Raw genomic sequence first — 18,331 nt, 5'->3', positions numbered from 1 at the left:
ACCCAGTATGTAGGCAAAAGGGGAGGAATAAAGCACCTAGTCTGCATTTATGTTTATGCACTGTGGCAGATAGATAAGCTTTACAAATCCTGCAGTTTACAGGCTGGTGGTGTACTGTCATCCAGGCTCAGGAATTCTTTCCATTAGAATTACTAATTTTCACTCAGTAGTTGAAGCAGTTGGTCCTTAGAAAATAAAATATTGCAGACTTTGATTCTCCCACCCATGTGGCCAGAATAATCTCTTTTGTCTTCCTTTTCATACAGCAAACCTGCTTTGATTTCCATAAAATGGGAACCGATAATATTTCAAGTAGAACTGCAGTTCACTTTGAAGTCACAACAACTTTTGAATTGTCTTTTGTGGTCCTTGGAGTCCATCCAAACTGGATTTCTAGTTGTGTACATGCAGTTACAAGAAGATAGGGGATCCTTGAAATCTATTGCCCAAGATTTTTGGAAACAAAATCAACTGAAAGTCAAGACTTGATATGTTGCTATGTAAAGTAATTTTAGTGGACCCATCTAGCCTGGGGAAAAGGAAGAACAATCTATTAGATGTTCACCCCTGCAGGGTACCTCCACAGGCTTTAGGCATCTGCATCAAGGCATTTTCTCTCTTCCTGTTGTGTGTAGATATTCTCCCGCTTCTCTTGCTTTCCCCATTGGCAATTTCTTTCTAGTTTTATTAAAAGAACTAATCTGTTGAACTTGGTGATTGGCATCTTTCAGAGCTTCCAGGTCTCACAGAAATTCATGTATTTTGGGTACAGGACTGCACCTGTGATAGGACAGATCTACATCAGATGTTATTTATATTGTTGCCAGTGGTTGAGGAATGTCATTCTCCTTGGGATTTGCCAAGATATGTACTGACTCCAACTTCATTAGCAAAAAAAATGCTAAAATCTGAAAATGTCAGGGAAGGAAAAAAAGGTCATGGTCTGTGAACCCCTTTAAGAGACTTGATTATTTACTCTGCCTATGTTGGATCATCTGTTGCTGGACCATCTGAGAAGCCAAGACAGGTGTCTACTTCTTTTACTTTTTGCATCCTGTCAGCTCTGCCACCCAGTTGTAGGCTGTATTTGCATAAAGCTCCTTCCAGGGACTCCAGCATGGAATGTAAGCCATGCTCCTCTGCTGAATGAGCAGTTCCCTTCTCCTCAGAGACTCAGTGTACCCTTTCTGTCACACACTTAATCTTGCCTAGCCTGCAGCACAAGAGTTTCAAGTCTGTCTTGCACCTGATTCCTCTTTGGATGTCAGCATTCAGAGCTGCTGCTTGCTGTCATTGCCCCTGGCCTTTTTACATCTAAATTGGTTTTAATGTCAGCTCAACATAGGCGTAAGTATGTAAGGAAAAGATGTATGGGGTAAAACACAGGATGCCATCGCTAGTAAGCCCTGGAGAGTTTCTCAGCTCTTCATTCCTCAGGTAAATACATAAATGCTAGGAAAAGGATGAGAGCTGAGCTGAGGAGCTCTGCAGTAGTGTAGAACTGCTAATCAAATGTATTTTGAAGTCCGTGAAATCAAAAGGTCTTGTTTTCAGATTGTTAACATCAGGTCACTTTTTCTGATTAGAACTCTATCTATGCAGTAATATGAAATTATGTGAGACATTTGTTGTAAGAGAGATGCCCACTTATCTTCAAGATTTTTATTATAAAATGCAACACCTTACCATCAAAGGTTAAGACTTTCATCTAACCTCTCATAAAAGAACAGTGGGTAGATCACTCTATTAATATAGATTCTTAGTTATCTTTCGACTGAAGTCAATTCTTCTATCAGAAAGCTTAAAGATAGTGTTGACCTATGAAAGGATAACCGTACTAATTCAAATAAGCAAGTTTTGCTTTTCCTATACAAACTTGCAGCTTTTTGTCTTCAGCACCTTTCTACTGAGTCTCAGTTTATTAACTGTGAGAGTAGCATGGGCATCCGTCCTAATAGCACTCATCTAGCAGGCACAGGGAACATATACTTCTACATTCCTTTTTCAGGTTCCCTTCTTGCTGATGTTTCTAGGTTCAGTCAGTATTTGGCCAAGGAAGCAGACTTATTTTGGAACTCCACGCTCCAGATCCCTACACTCTGTGCAAACTTGAGGATCTGAGCAAGTGTTCACTTGGTATTCCTATTTCTTTCCACTTTCCATGCTCACATTTGGCTAATGCTTCATCAATGTCCTTTCCCCCTTTTTGACAAATGTTTTCTGAGCAATGCTGGTTCTGCTGCAAGTGCTTCAGTTCACTTCTGTGGTTTCAATGTTGTTCCTTTGGCTTAAGCAAAGTTTTCAGGGTGAAGCAATGAGCTTCATTAGACGTGTAGGTCCCAAAGTTGCAAAATATTAAATCATCCATTTTCTGTAACATGGTTAATCAGAATATTTCCACTCCTAATGACAATGAATTCACGTTGGAAGTTTTTGCGGAATTTTTTTTAATCCATTCAAGTGGCTTTAAGGGGAAAAAGTCTGCTTTAAAATACTTGTCTAAGAAGTTTACTCATAGTTTCAGTGGGTTTCCATGGCAACACTGAAGGCTTCCTTTCCTGCTTTGCATCTTGCATTCCATGTTGTGAAATAGTTTCTAAGGCTGCAATTTCCAGACAGCTTTAAGGTAGCTTAGCGCTGTGTGTGAGATTTATGTCCTCCATCTCTCCTTCTAAACCCCAGGATGCAACTTTTAGCTTTCACCCCTTGCTTCCACCCCTTCACCCAGTCTCCATGTTCTTGCTTATCAAATGCAATTAGAAAATTATCCAGTTTAAAGCTAATTTGGAAGGAACAGTTTCCTTGTTTCCTCTTCTTTTATGAGTCAGGCCAAGGTAATCCAAATGTTCATGGCAATTCAAGCAGTCAGTCAATTTCTGAGAGACCTGGCAGCTCTGAAACCTGCTGACCACTGAGTTCAGTAGACAAGTCCTTTTAGTAGAACTAGAAAGAAATGGACAATGAGGAAAGAAAGCAAACACCTACACACAACAGGAAGTGCCCTGCTGGGGTGATAATCAACAGCAGTGTTCCTTCTCTTCTCCAGGCTAGAAGAGTCTACCAGTTACTGCTTAGGTTTGGGCAGACCAAAGAAATTGGGCAAACAGGGTCTCCAAATGATATTTCTTTAAACATATTAAATCACTCTCAGAATAAAGAATCTGTATAGTTTCACAAAAATCATTGCTATTTTCATCTGCAGATCCCCTGTTTATCAAGATCATTTGGCTCTGGGCTGAATACTGAAACATTTTGCAATAATCAACTTCAGAATTAAAAACAAATGAGAAAGGTAGCATTGGAAAGAAAATAATAATTTTCTTAAATGTGCCTTTTCCACCAACTTCAATGTTTTCAACATTTTGCTGTTGCAGATGTTCACTGTTCACTGTTTCATGCCCACAATTTTTTATTCTCCTTTTCACAGATCGAATTGCACAGAATATCATTAAATCTCATTTGGAGACATGTCAATATACAATGGAGGAATTACATCAGCTAGCATGGCAGACCCACACATATGAAGAAATAAAGGTTTACCAGAGCAAGGTACAATCCTGTAATACGCTTTTTCTTCTACTTGAAATTGTTAACAGAGTAATTTATTTGGCAAGAATACGCTGATGAGTTTTGTACAGGTTGAAATACAGTTCTCAGTATCTTTGGGGAACTGGTTACTGCAAGCAAAGCAGTGACACTTCATAAAAAGAAGCAGAAGCTTTCCAGCATATTGGGCTGATTGCTAATGTTAAAGCTTAGGTATGGTCATGGAATCCAGTTTTCTGTGCTTGTTATTACAGATCTAAACCTCCTGCACAAACTCAGTTAACTTCAATGTGATTATGATTGGATCCTCTGTTGTAAGGATTTTAAGAAAATAACACAACATAAACTTGTTTTCCTATAATTTTGAAAACACGTGTGGTTTTATGTGAATAAAAAACACCTGTCGCTTAAGAGAGTAGAAAATAACAAACTGAAAGTACTCCTTAAATTGAAGCTGTTCTGTATTGTGTGGAAAAATTATCTAATTACACTACATTTTTGTTTGGCTTCTGTGATTCTCAGGTCAAGTTCAGCCTACTTTCCACCTCTTCAGATGTAGTGCAGTCAACAGAAACCTCTCTGCCTCTTGAGCTGGCTTCATTAGCTATGAGTCTTGAGTCAGACTTCAGTTGGTACATTAGCTGGTCATGTAAGACACAGGAGAGACTCCAGCTTGTTCTTTGAAATCTGAGGGGCTATGCAGAATTAGCAAGAACAAAAACAAACCATGGCTGGCAGAGCTGTGACATGAAACCAACATCCATTTACATTTACACACGTGTGTGCAAAGAAAACTATTAGGAAGTCAAAATTTTTACATAATCTGTGTTCAGATGCTTCAATTATATATTTTAAGTCTCAAACTAGGAAAAATATTCTGTTGAATAAATTAATAGTGGTGTGCCACATTGCCTGAGAGTGCTGTGGAATGTGTACATTTTTTGTGCCACTATTAGTCTGTCCTGCACAAGAGCCAACGTTAGAATCACATTTTAACACTGGCCAGTGCATTCTGCTCCTTTGAAGAGGCAGTGACAGAGTTCAGATGAGTGGGGCAATGGCTTGTGAAAACAGCCTTCTAGTGAGTTGTGTTGGGTACCTAGAGAAAAAAGAGATGCTGCTAGCTCTGCCTGGGTATGGGGATGGAGTGTGGGGAGTGCTGCTGTCTGCAAGGCCACCTGAAGAACTTAATGCACTGATGTACCAGCTTGCTCACTGCTTTGCTTTTCCATGTGTGTTTTCCTGGAAGACGAGAGAAGCTCTGTGGCAGCAGTGTGCCATTCAGATCACTCATGCTATCCAGTATGTGGTGGAGTTTGCAAAGCGCATAACAGGCTTCATGGAGCTCTGCCAGAATGACCAAATTCTCCTTCTTAAGTCAGGTGGGTAAGCTCCAGAGGCTTGAGACTGGTTTAGCACCCAGCACCCTACAAATGTGCTCTCCTGTCTCTTCCTGCAAATAATTTTAATTTTGAAACAGCCCTAATTTCTGTCTGTTGCAGTGAGTACATTAACCTTGCTGTATTTTTCCACATTAATGATGTTACTGCCTTCTGATCCCCTTCTCTCTATAGTCAGTTGTGGTTATTAAGTACACACACACACACACACACATACACACACACACAACCATTGCAAATACTGCAGCCTCCAACCTGACATGTGGTGGAAGGAGCCTGCAAATTGAGCTGGTCCAATCAGTCATCTGCCACCCTGTAAAATCCCCACTTGTCATTAAAGAAACGAAGGCAGGCTCACTGGGGCCTGCCTCTGTGGTCATCTTTAATCTTTTTAATGAGACTACAGAAATACTCTATGGCCAATGCACAGGAGGGGAAATTCCTGCTGGTGCCAGTTGGTTTCAGAGTAAATGTGAACAGATTATGGCAGTGTGCTCCAGCCATGTTCTCTCTGCATGCCAGGTTTACATGTGTGTGATAAGGGCAAGGGGGAAAGGGCTTTCCTTCCTCATCAAGGGACTCAGTAATTTCTGTCCTCCAAAAGAATCCTGACAAGATTTATCATGACTATGCAGTAACACTGCCAAGCCCAGGAGGACAAAATGGCATGACTGAGTGAACCACAAGAACCACGACTAGTAATTGACTACATTTACCCTGTTGTATCAGTTTCTTGCTTCCTCCATGTGTAAAAGGTAGGATGCTGTGTGAAGCAGCTTGTTAAAACTTAAGAAGTGCTTCTATTTGAAGCAAGATCTCCTCACTGAGGCTGAAGTGATTCAACACGCCATACACAGAAATCACACACTATTCTGAGTGGAAGGGACCCACAGGGATTATCAAGTCAAGTTTTTCAGTGAATGGCCCAAACAGAGATAAAATCCACAACCCTGGCATTATTAGCACCATACTCCAACCAGCTGAGCTAACCTCAGTGGCAAAACCAGAATCACAGGCTATTCTAAGGTGGAGGGGATCCAACAAGGATCATCGAGTCCAGCTCTGAAGTGGCCCATAGGGGAATCAAACCTACAACCTTGGCATTATGGCACCATGACTGTCTTGGTGAGGAACTGGGCTCTGATGATGGGCACTCCTACAAAGGGAAGTGATACAGAGACACAGGGAATACACAGGCAACCTCCTAGGAAAACAGAGCTATAGCACAAAAACTATTATTTTTAATCTCATACTGATTTTGAAAATTCTGCAGGTACCAGGAAGCTTCATTTGACTGGCAAGGCTAACAACAACACTGCACCTTCAGGAAAATATTTATTTCATTCTACTGTTGGAAAACATTATCAAGCTCTAACATATAAAAACATGTCAGGTTTTATTTTCTCTTTTGCTGTCTATGCTGACCAGGAGTTAGAAAATGAGGACTTTTCTTTCAAAAGCATGTCTTTGGAAGAATCCTCAGATTCAAGGTCATTTTACAGGAGATCTGGATTTAGTTAAGGAATCTTAAAATTTTTCCTTTCACTTTTCCAACTGCATATTTTTGCAGTTAGGAAATAACATACAAAGATAAGGAGTAAAAAAGAAATGTTTCCTTCTCTATTCAAAAATCAGTAAAAAGGAAAAGGGAAAACACAAGAAGTAAAACCTATTTTATGGGTGCTCTTGGCAGCACTTTGGCTTGCACTTTTTGTCTAAAAATGCTTTGTGATGGTCTTCCTCTCCAGCCAAAATCAGCTGGGATTTTTATATGCCTTGAATGAAGCTGCCTTTTGTTATTAAATTTTTTTTAAAGTTTAATTATTAAAATGGAGTTTCAATAAATGCCTATTTTTCAGGATCAAGTATTTTAAACTGAAATTATTTGCTCAAGATCCAAATTCAGATTCAGTGCAGGCTGCTAATTTTCTGCAAAGGGTAAAAAAGTCGACCTATAGAAAAGGTGGTTAGACTGGACCAGAAATTACCCCTTTCTATACTCAAAGCAGACAGAAATATTTTTTTCTCACATTCATAGATGTATAATCTAGGTATCTTCATGGAGTGTCTGTCCCTTCTGATGTTTTTAAGGACTGATGGCTTTGTAAATATCTTCTTGAGATTTCCTGTACTCTGCTGTTAGGCAATAATACCTGGTACCTTTGCTCTTTTTTATGTCTGCTAGGCTGCTTGGAAGTGGTTTTGGTGAGAATGTGCCGTGCCTTCAACCCACTTAACAATACTGTTCTGTTTGAAGGAAAGTATGGAGGGATGCAAATGTTTAAAGCTTTGGGTATGTTGCTCTTCTTTCTTCCAAACAATTTAATTGACCCACATAGCAAGAAATTTGTCTTTATGAGAGCAGTGACTTGCAGTAGAAATCTCCAGTAAATGTTGAACCTCCAAGTCTCCGAATGTCTAGTTTGGAACAGAAAAAGAAGAAATAAGGTGACTCCATTAGGTGCTAACAACGATAGGTGTTTTTCTCAAATAAAAAAAAATTTCTCTAACAAAAGAAAATTTTAAAAAATAAAAAAAAAAAAGAGCAGCAAGAGGGTTTTTTCAAATAGATCACTTGCCATCTGAAGTTTTGATGAACCATGAGTTTAAGGCAGTAGCTAAGCTGTTTATCTTTACAGTTCAGTTACACTTGATGTATCAAATCCCTCCCACTAATTGTGTCCTACAGAAGGCAGTTTTAGTCCCAGCAATGAGGACACTAAAATGATGTACTGGTGTAAAGTAAAGATGAGGACTTGCTGAAAATACTGTTTTGCCCAAAAGTAAGATCATTTAGATTAATGTACTGAAAAAATTAATTTTTCATCAGTTTCTCAACTTGATGTTGAGTGCTACCTGAAATGTTAATAAACACAAAAAAGTGTTTGTGTTTTGTGCATCCATCAGCCTGATATTATCAGAAATTGATTAAGGATCAAACTCAAAGAGGGATATTGCATTCAAATGTGTATACTTATCACATGTATAGTTTTTTCTCTTAGTCTATCATAAGCATACTACTTCTTTACAAGTTTAAAGCATTTACGAATGTGTATTGGTTGATTTATTTTTATCTTTATGATGCTTTGGCAAATTTTCATAAACATTTGTACTGTTAATGGCAAATTTTCATAAACATTTGTACTGTTAATTAGTAAAATGATATATGAAAGTTATTTATGGCTGGTCCTTCGTCCTCCTTAGGTTTAATAACTGTTTAGAAATGCCAGTTCTTGCCTCACTGGGAAAAGAGTACTCTCTTCCAAGAGGTCTGTGCAATTTTTGTACTTGACCCTAATTCTTGATAATCTTTCCACTTCAGCATACATTTGAGCGCCATTTTCAGCTTAGGTGGAAAAGGCACTTGCTTTAGCAGTACAGAAATTCAGAAACAATTTTTTCTGACACAAAAACAATCCCTGCAGGTTGAAGAGCTGATTTCTAGCATTGGCTTTGTCCTCTTTGGTCTGCAGGTTCTGATGATCTGGTAAATGAAGCATTTGACTTTGCAAAGAATTTATGCTCCTTACAGCTGACTGAGGAGGAGATTGCCTTGTTTTCATCTGCTGTTTTGATATCTCCAGGTAATTTTTCATTCCAAACACTGATGTTTTTCCCTCTTTATCCACATCTGTTTTGACATACTTAAATAGCTGTTAATAAATAATAAGTAATACTGTTAACCAATGTTATTTAAATAAATAAATAATGCTAAGCAATGTATTAAGCGGTAGAAGAATACTTGAATTACCCAAATATACCATGAGGAACTACATATACTGGAGGTGGATCCAGAGTGTAACAGACATGGAGCAGAATTGTGCAGACCAGAAATGCAGGCTGGCCATCATCCACGCCACACGAAGGGAAGCATGTTACTCAAGAGGTACATGTTCCTCCTAGCTTTTTCAGGGAGCACAAAGCTCACCACCCTGAGTAGCTTATATAGTCCATAACTATGATGGGCTTTTTTCTTGGGAATGAGAACATAAGCAGTAAAAATGGGTGTGCAGTCCTGCCTGAACTTTGTTCCTGGTGAGAAATAGTAGATTAGAAGTGCAACATGCACTTTTTCATGTATTCATATATCACAACTCTACACAGGCAAGCATGCATTTAAGGGAGTGATGGCTGACTGACCACAGAGGAGACTTTTGTGATTAAGTTGACTCAGAAGGTGGATCTAGTATACAAGCTTACAGTGTGGTGTGGGATTTTGCCTCAGGGAATGTAGACACACCGTTTCATCTAAGGGTAACCTTTTAAATAGTCTTACAAAAAATCCACACCATTCATTATTTTTCCAACGTTTTCTGCTGAAGACTTCTAGGTCACCGTGTGCTTTTTGGACATCTGTGTTGGAGATTATGTTAGTCAGAATTAGACTATCACAGATGGTATCAACACATTCATTCTCATCATTAGCAACACCTACTGAAAGAACTCTACTCCTTTTTCTTTTTCTTCAGTTTGAGCAGTTCTTGCCACTGTTTGCTCAGAAGTGAAATAGCTGAGCCAGTGACTCGTCATGAGATTACACCAAAGTATTGCACATACAACCCTACAAACAGCGATTTCCACCTCAAAGGTATCCCAACTGTGTTCTCAGCTAATTCTATTCCTATGGCCATTGATGGCACATGATCCATTGGCTTACTTTCAGGGAACACAGTTCTCTAACATTTACTAAATACTGTTTTCTTTTCCTGATCGTCTGTTAAGTAGCTGAGGTTTGTTTTTGTCTCTTTTCACAGTACTTGACAATCAACTCTTTTCATACACTCCTCCCTAGAGACAGTCAGACAAATGGCAGAACTGTGCTACTCCTGTGATGAAATGTTGCTCAGTTCCAGCCTTGTGGCATATGTGCTCACTGAAGTGGTTAACTTAAACAATTTCTGGGACTTATTTTAGAGATGGGGGATGGGTGAAAGAAAAGTGAAAGGGGTTTTTCCTGAATTTTTCAATTTGTATATGAAGATTGATGCCTGTGATAAAAGAAGTTTTCTTATTTCCTGTATGAAAACTAAAATCTATACCCAAGAATTGGTCTGGATTAAGGGAAAAACAAAACAGTTTGCAATGTGGGAAAACAGAAGGTTCAGTGGTGCTGCAAGCATGCTGCTTTAATGGGTTTGGTTTGTCTTGGGGTCTGCTACTTATCTTTCTGTGTATTTGTCTCCAGAACCTATGACTTGTGAGAAAAATAGATCATAAGGACAACCTCCTGCACATGGGGTTTGAGTCCAGCAGAAGCCATGCAGGTTTTAAAACAACTGCATAGCTGTTATTCTTGCAGATAATCTTGTATTTTGTGTTGTTTGAAAAGAGAACATTTTTAAATAATGAAAAACTTGCACTTTGCAATTCTTTTGAATTATTGAAGAAATTCTCTTGAAGAAAGCCACTTCTTTTTATTTAGAATGAATTTTTTCTCAAAATGTTAGCCTAGTAAATAGTGAGATATATTAATGTTTGAATAATTATATTCTCTTATTTTCAAAGAACTGTTTTGATCAGTAAGTTTATTATTTATGTATTAAGACACTGAGATAACATGACATGTTTATCACCTAACCAGTATGAAATTAGAACACTGATTGTACCAACAGAGAATAATAAAATGTTGAGCTGTGTCTCAACATTTCTGTTCCCATCTTTCTGCCGAGCATCCTGTTTTGAATAAGAGATGCAGAGCCAACACTGTGTTCCTGGATGTTTTGTATGTGTTAATTAAGAGCTCAGGTGATCCTTTAATGGATTAAGACACTTTGACTCTGAAACTATGTCTTTAATTACCATGCAGTCCTTCCTCGTGAGAATTATGATTCCTGTGGAATTGTACTTGCCAGCACAGTACCCTGTGTGCACCGTAAGCATGCCCCACATCTGTGCATTCTTTAACTTCTGTTTTGCTTTTTTTCAGATCGAGCCTGGTTAATAGAGCCAAGGAAGGTCCAGAAGCTTCAGGAAAAGATCTACTTTGCACTTCAGCATGTTATTCAGAAGAACCACCTCGACGAGGAGACATTGACAAAGGTGAGTTCTTTAAAGAAAATGCCAAGCAATCCTGAAGTGTGTCTCTTCTCTTTCCACAGCCATTCCTGTATGCATTGCCACATTAATGTAAGCTAAAAGAAATGCACTGTGTGCTTCCCATGCATAGAAAATAGGCTTGTTTGACTCTTGTCTCTGTAGCCTTACTCCCTTTTTTTTTTGTTCAATTTACTAATAATTTTAATTCATACCCTGTAAAGAATGCAACTGCCTTAAAAAAGTGCTCATTGAGGTTGTTCCTTGTTAAATGCAATTTGGGCCCTTGGCTAAAACTCTGGGGGGCAGCTGTTTCTAGGCTTTTATCAAAGGAGCAGTGTCCAGACCTTCAGCTGGGTTTTGCTAGAGCTTAGAGTATCATTTTCAGTTACTCAGCAAGACACTAACGTAGTTAATTTTGGAAAGTGTAATTTTTACAGAATATGATTCCACTTTCTTCCTTTTTCTTTTTTTTTTTTTGTTTCAATGTCTTACAGTTAATAGCCAAGATACCAACAATTACTGCACTTTGCAACTTGCACGGAGAGAAACTGCAGGTATTTAAGCAATCTCATCCAGACATAGTGAACACACTGTTTCCTCCATTATACAAGGAGCTTTTCAATCCAGACTCAACCACTGGCTGCAAGTGAAGGGGATAATAGAATTTTCACGTAGTCATGGAATGCATCACTAGTAAGACAAAAAGAAATGTTTTCATGAAGAAATTATTAAAAATGTCACTACTGCAACACTAGGAATGTCCTGCACTTAATAGAATTATTTTTCACCGCTACAGTTTGAAGAATGTAAATATGCAACTCTGAGTGGGGATGTAATTTTTCTCTTTTTGTTTACTTTTTTTTTTTTCATTTTTGAACTGACAGTGAATATACAAATATAGAACACTGGGTGATACCTTTTTTTTTTAGTTTACTTTTATTGGGGGATGTTTTGGGAGACAACTGTTCCTAGAATTTTATTGTAGATATACATGATAATAGAGCAGTACTTCGCAGTATTACTCTTGCTGTTTATTGTTCAAATATAATTTAAGAAAATTCCACTTATTAGACTGCCTAGTTCTATGTTTTTAGATAGTTTAATGCATGTGGAAATTTGTAGCTGTCTTGGAAATTATGGTGCATATATGGAAGACACACACACTCACATATATATGTACATATATATGTATGTATGTACGTATATATGTATGTATGCATTATATGCATACATGCTGTAACTTAAGATCACATGCCTACATTTAAAGGATGCTCAACCCAGCTGTCATGTATTTATTACTCTCCAAGTAATGTATTAGATTTACTTTGGGCAATCAAGATTTGTTTTGCCAGAGTTAAATTGTCAGCTGCCAGTATGTAATGACAGGATCACTTTTGAGATGTGTGTAATGTAGTGCATGTGTGCTGTGTGTAAATCAAACATCAGGAATGTATCAATGGTGCAAAAGCCTTGTCTGGATGGTTTTAGTGAAAAGAGAAATAGGATTGGGGTTTTTTATTTTCTCACTGTTACAGGGATAGAACATATAAAAGTGAACATAGTAGGACCTGATCTCAGTGAAGTACCTTAAACATGGAATAAAAATGTAGACAATCTCATATGTAAATTTTTCTGATTTCACACATGCTTTTGTTTTATATATACTTCTTTGAAGAGTAGCTTCAACTATTCTTGGTTTGTTTTTTGCTGATCTCACTAGAAAGATAAGTAGCAAGCTCAGTGAAAACCATAGCAAGTGTAAAATGTATCTCTGAAGAGTAAGAAAAGGAGGGAAGGAAGAGGAAAGTCAATACAAAGGACAGTATAATTGTCATCATCTAGATGGGACTGATGGTTTCCATTACACTCATACATCTGTGTATGTTCCAAACACATGCATATATGTATGTATATATCTGTATGTATATAATTGTGTATATATATATATGCATATATAGGATTTATTTTGGATGCATTTCAGGAGTGGAACAAAGGATTGGAGCTTTCTTTTTGTCTGTCTCTGAATTGACTGTACATGCATTTGCTTGCAAACCAAAGGCAAACACAGAGGGAGTGGAAGGCTGGCATGGACTTAATCTTGTGGATTAATTAAGTTTGATCACCAGTCATTATTAATGTATCTGCATTCTGCCAGTAGTACTAAACACAGATGTTTTAGCTGTGAAAGAGGGATTGTTTCTGCTACATCTCTCTTTACCCCCACTTTTACCCATTGTGAACTTTTTCACAGCAGTCTCCTCCTGGGATGCCAGCAGAGGGCATAGAGCAGAAATAACAAGAAGCAGGCAGGGGAGAAGAAAGGAAGTGAAGGCAGGATCACAAGCAGATGCAGTTTATTTCAAACCACAGAGAAGCCAGTGCAATCTGAGGCAAGGCAAGGGAAAGCACAAAGGACCTGCCCATTGTCCAGGCTCTTGGAAGGGCAGTGTCACAGGGAGCACACAGGGCCCTAGGGTGGGTGAAGAAAATCAGTCTGTTGTGCTAACTTCATGCTTTGTGCACCTCTGGTCTCAAGCTTCTCTTTTCTGCATGAGCAGGTAATTCACAGGCTATTTCAAGTACTATGTGGAGCTCTCCCTTGCCTTCCATCAGTCAGTTTGCAAGTGTATATATGTATTTTGTGGCAGAATTGAGTCTAGAGAATATCACAATTTCTTTGTTATGTTTTAGCAATACCAAACCAGGTACAAAAATAGCTACAAACCCTCAGCTAATAAATCTTTCTGTGCAGGTCCATTACAACTTAGAAAAAAAGAAAATAATCTGTCCAGCAAATTTAATTGTGAGAATTTTGTTGCAAATGTGACATACTCTTCAAAATTGTTTAATCCTATAGAACAGCAGTTACTAAAGCTACCCTTTTTTACTCCAAATTCAGAGCACATTTCTCTAGTGATTACCTTAATATGTCTTCAGTTAACATACTATAGCATTGCTCTTGGTGCTTCTTTATACCACTCTAAGTGTAAGACCAGTATTCCTTTATAAGTTGATTTACCTGTTCGCAGCCCTTCTTGATCCCAAATTTCCAGTTTGTGTATATCAAAACTTAATGTCTACATACTATTTGTGTAGATTTATCAGGGGAAAAATCGAGTTGTACTGAACTCTAGAAGTGCTCAGTTTTCATTGCAGGGGATTCATGTTTTCCTTGATTTCCCATCACAACACACACATACTGTTTGAAATATTTTATATATTCCTTTACAGTACATTAGAAATATATATTTAGCCAACCCATAGAAATATACAATAAATGATAAATACTACTGTTCATAGCGCTGCATAATAAAGAGGTTTGTCTTCAAATGGTCCTTCACAATTGTGTGTTACATCTTGAAAAAGTTGTTTTCTTCTCAAATAAGCAAATTGGTCCTTGAGACTTTTTAATTACTTCGCAGGCAAGATAACTAAATACAGGTCACCAAGGAAAATGACACTAATCATTATCTGCAGAGCCTTTAATCCTTAAAGCACTATTCTTATATCATGACAATATCATGACTTTTCCAATCTGTAATGATTATGATCACATTTTATAGATGTGGAAATGAAAGATAAAAGGTTAAGTGACTTGTCAGAGATCACAAAAGTAGAAGTATCCAGTTTAGAAATAAAATTGTACTCTTGGCTTTTGTCCTAAAACTTGGAATGCTCTGGCATACAAGATCTTCATTGTCATTGATAGACAATAACCTCTACCAAGAATTTCATATACTGCCAAACAGATTTTTGTTACTATTGGCACAGGATTTGAGCAAATAGCATTGTTATTTATTTGGAAAATGAAAATTAATTTTCAAATGCTATTTATTTATGGAACTCTGCTGTGGTAACAGCGGTTAGATTTTCTTTAATTTTCTGTCATTTGGACTTGGCCACATAGGTATAATACCTCTTTTGCCTTTCACTGACTGAGTGTAGAACAGCACAAAATGATCATATGCCACAGGCTGGATTTTTGTGATTGGTTTTGCTGACATAGTCACTTACACTCAAAAGTTCAAATTCTTGATTTCACATATTCAAGTTATCCATGGACTTTTAAAGATAAAATAGCATGAATTTTAGTAAATAAATTCATAATTCACAATATTAGCTCTTCATGTTAGTTTGCTCTGTCTTTCAGTACTTCACGGTAGAACCTGAAGCTTTTAAGTGTCTAAAACTAAAATTTGTCACAGCTTCTTTCTGTAGCAACCGGATAAGTTTGTTGACTTTTTTAGTGACAAGCTTTTCAAATGAGACATGTTTTTTAATGATTGATTAACCTGGGACCTGTAACAAAAGGATATTTAAAGCATATATTTAAAGCACGAATTGAATCTACTACTTACAGCACTGCTCTCCACTAATTCAACCATATTATGCTAAATTACTCTTGGCATTGAGGAAGCAGATGTACAGTGTTCATTATATTACCACAAGGACTTTATTTTGCTGTAAATATCACTCTTGCCTGCTCTTTTTATAAATAAATAATTCCAAGATTCATATTTCCTTCTAATGGAAATTGCTAGAAAAGAAACATGGTAGTAGAAGGTACCTCAGTTGAGAAAACTTGTTTCCAAAAGCAACATATGGTTTTTGATTGGCTTGAGATAGACAACATTAAGGAATTGGTTCTGCAAGTTGTCAGATGCTTAGCTCTAACTAGAGTCACTAAAAATTGAGGCATTTCAGCAAAGAAGGTGCTCAGCCGATCGCAAGATTGGAGGCCCTTGGCATTACGAGGTCCCTCTTGAGCTTTGTTGAGCAGAAGGCATATGTTACTCTCATAAATGCCTTGACTTCATGATCCATGTAGTTCATTTCTGCCCAGTTTCACAGGGGTCAGTTTATCCTCCTGTTGCACCTCAGGCACCAATGCTTTTTCCATACCAGCATCAGGTTACTGTGCTGAGGTGCAGCAGCTGCCAGAGCTGTCCATGAAGATGAGCTTTGTTATGCGATTTTCTTTGTTCAGTTTCACATTGGCAGCTTGCACAGGCTGTGTTTCCCTTTGGGACAGTTTGCAGGATTTCTGATGTAGGAGCTTCCACACAAAGAGGATGCGAAGCGTGCTAGCCTCTTGGCCTTCCACCAACAGACTGTACGAGCTTCTCTAGGATTGCAGCAGTCTCACAAATTGGTCAGGCAGCTTAGTTACAGATGTGCAGCTGATAGCTCCTTTCCCTGTTGACTTTTCCACCCCTCTGAAGATGTGCTTCAAACATCATTTGAAAGATGTTCAGGCTCCCCCAGTCCTCCTCCCTCCTGACACTGCATTGATTGTGCTGTTTCCAGAAGAGCTAAGGTCCAGTCTGAAAGATGGTTCTTATTTTCAATCATTGTTTTTGGACATCCCAGGAATATAGCACATAAGATCAAACTGAAACATGGAAGTTGTTTGTTTTTTTGTTTGTTTTTTTGTCCAATGTCTAAGGATGTATGGAATGGAACCCTGAGACTGAACAGCTTGCTTTTCCCTGGCCATAAAATAGTGTATTTATACCTACCAGCCAGCACCTTCTGCCTCCACTCTAGAAAATAAATCCTATCTCTGACATCCATTAGGAACTGTGTGCTGGAGGCCCTGTCCTCTTCTTTACTCGTTAAGTTTCACGCTTCGTAAATGACAATCACTGCTTGATGCAAACATTGCACTCTATGCCACTCAGGGATGTTTCATTACTAAAAATACTCTATAAATATAACAGTGATGATTCAGTCATAAGGAAGAGAATGTTAGAGGCTTTGAAGGGCATGGGTTGAGCTGCCCAGGTGAACATGACCCAGACAAGGCTTTCGAGCCTATGATTAGAAGTAATATTGGTATAAACTGAATTCACTGTCAGCATTTCCTCAGCTTGACCTGTCAGACTTTGCCTGTTGTTTCACAGTCAGCAGAGTCCTACTGACCTATCAGCTCATGATGTTAAGGTCCTTTTGGGAAGAAAATGCAAGTGAGCTTTTTATGAGTTACTGACTTTAGACAACTGGCAAAGTTTCAAAGTACTCGGTTTATGTACCATTAATGTGAGCTCTTACTCAGACTTGCTGCAGGCATGTAAGAGGAAAGGTTAAGACATGGAATAAGCAATAGTATGACAAGAGCACTGAGCTAGGACATGGAGAAGTGACTGTAAAGAACAAGTAGACATGAGCAAGTGGCTAACAGCTACCATTTTCTCTCAGGGATGCACAAAATCATAGCTAGCCCACGACTCTGTAGCAATACTTCTCCATGGGTATAATTAATCCCTTTCTCACATCAAGAAAGCATTACCCCATTTTATCCTGTGCTAGTGAAAAGTACTCACACTTCCTAGAGTTTTGAAATGTGCTTATTCCTAGCTTTACACCACAGATTTTCTATCATTACAAGACCACACACAGAATAATAAATTGCAGTGGATTGTATTGCCAGTCATTAAGTTAATTCCATGTCTTCAACCAAGAGGTTTTCCTCAGCTCTGAATATGATCATTGCTCCTGTTATCACAGTGACTATGTGTGGTTTTTTTACCCCCTCCATCCTCCAAACTCTCTCCACCTAGAAGACTAATGGACAACTTCAGGAGGTGGAAAGGCCAGCAGCCCTATGCATCAGGATTTTCATCATCATATTCTTTGCCAACTGTCCAACTGCAATTTTAATTTTAATCCTTGAGGTGGCTAAGAACCATGTCCAAGTGACTGAAGTTCTTGTTAGCGTGATAGCTTCCCATTGAAAAGTTCAGTCTCATGGTCAGAGGACCTTGCCTCTCTTTCCTGTTCCTTTTACTCCTAGCTCCTAGTGAATGAGGCTTGGAGTAGTAAATGACTCATCTTTGTTCTTTCTCAAAATTGATCTGTACTTGCAAACTGGAAGGGAGGCTCCACCCAGATGGTAGGAAGCAAGCTCTTTCCTCCTTCCTACATGGTCTCACTTATCTGCATTGTCCCTGCATGCATTGTCCCTGCATGTGTTGTCCCTGCATGACTGTGTGACAGTGAGCTCAACATCCCAGTAAGCTATCGTCCCAGAATTTGTCAGCAGCTCTAAAAGCCACTTGTGTATGTAGTCTGCAGACAAGAGTCATTGTGAAAAGAAGAGGCCTACAACTTCCACGGTGGTAGTTCACAGATCAGTAACTCTCCTAAAAAGGCAGGCTGAATATCCAGTGGTGGCTGTGTCTGTGTCCTCCAAATGACCCTTGCATTGCATTTCTGTTGAGAGGATGAGGCACCGAACAAAATGCTCTGGGAAAGGAGTATTTCCTGGGTGTTACTGCAGGCAGCAAGGATAATACTGCTCACAGTGAGTTCAGTAACATGATGTACTACATTTGCATAATTTCATCATC

The 18,331-nt window shown here is 38.5% G+C and overlaps 1 protein-coding gene across 1 annotated transcript in view; it reads left to right on the top strand.

Annotated features, from left to right (window-relative positions):
- The window catches only part of RORB (RAR related orphan receptor B), a 39,649-nt gene extending 27,222 nt beyond the window's left edge, over window positions 1–12,427 (top strand). The window contains exons 5-10 of the mRNA XM_062512913.1: window positions 3,428–3,549; window positions 4,796–4,928; window positions 7,132–7,239; window positions 8,420–8,530; window positions 10,873–10,985; window positions 11,477–12,427. Coding sequence (XP_062368897.1) covers window positions 3,428–3,549; window positions 4,796–4,928; window positions 7,132–7,239; window positions 8,420–8,530; window positions 10,873–10,985; window positions 11,477–11,632 — 743 coding nt within the window. The 3' untranslated portion in view covers window positions 11,633–12,427. The remainder of the gene's footprint in view (window positions 1–3,427; window positions 3,550–4,795; window positions 4,929–7,131; window positions 7,240–8,419; window positions 8,531–10,872; window positions 10,986–11,476) is intronic.
- Window positions 12,428–18,331: the final 5,904 nt, after the last annotated feature.

The sequence above is a fragment of the Cinclus cinclus genome, chromosome Z (genome assembly GCF_963662255.1).
Source record: "Cinclus cinclus chromosome Z, bCinCin1.1, whole genome shotgun sequence".
NCBI classification, from domain to species: domain Eukaryota; kingdom Metazoa; phylum Chordata; class Aves; order Passeriformes; family Cinclidae; genus Cinclus; species Cinclus cinclus.
Note: the sequence above shows the minus strand (reverse complement) of the source record. Positions and strands in the feature narration are given on the sequence as shown.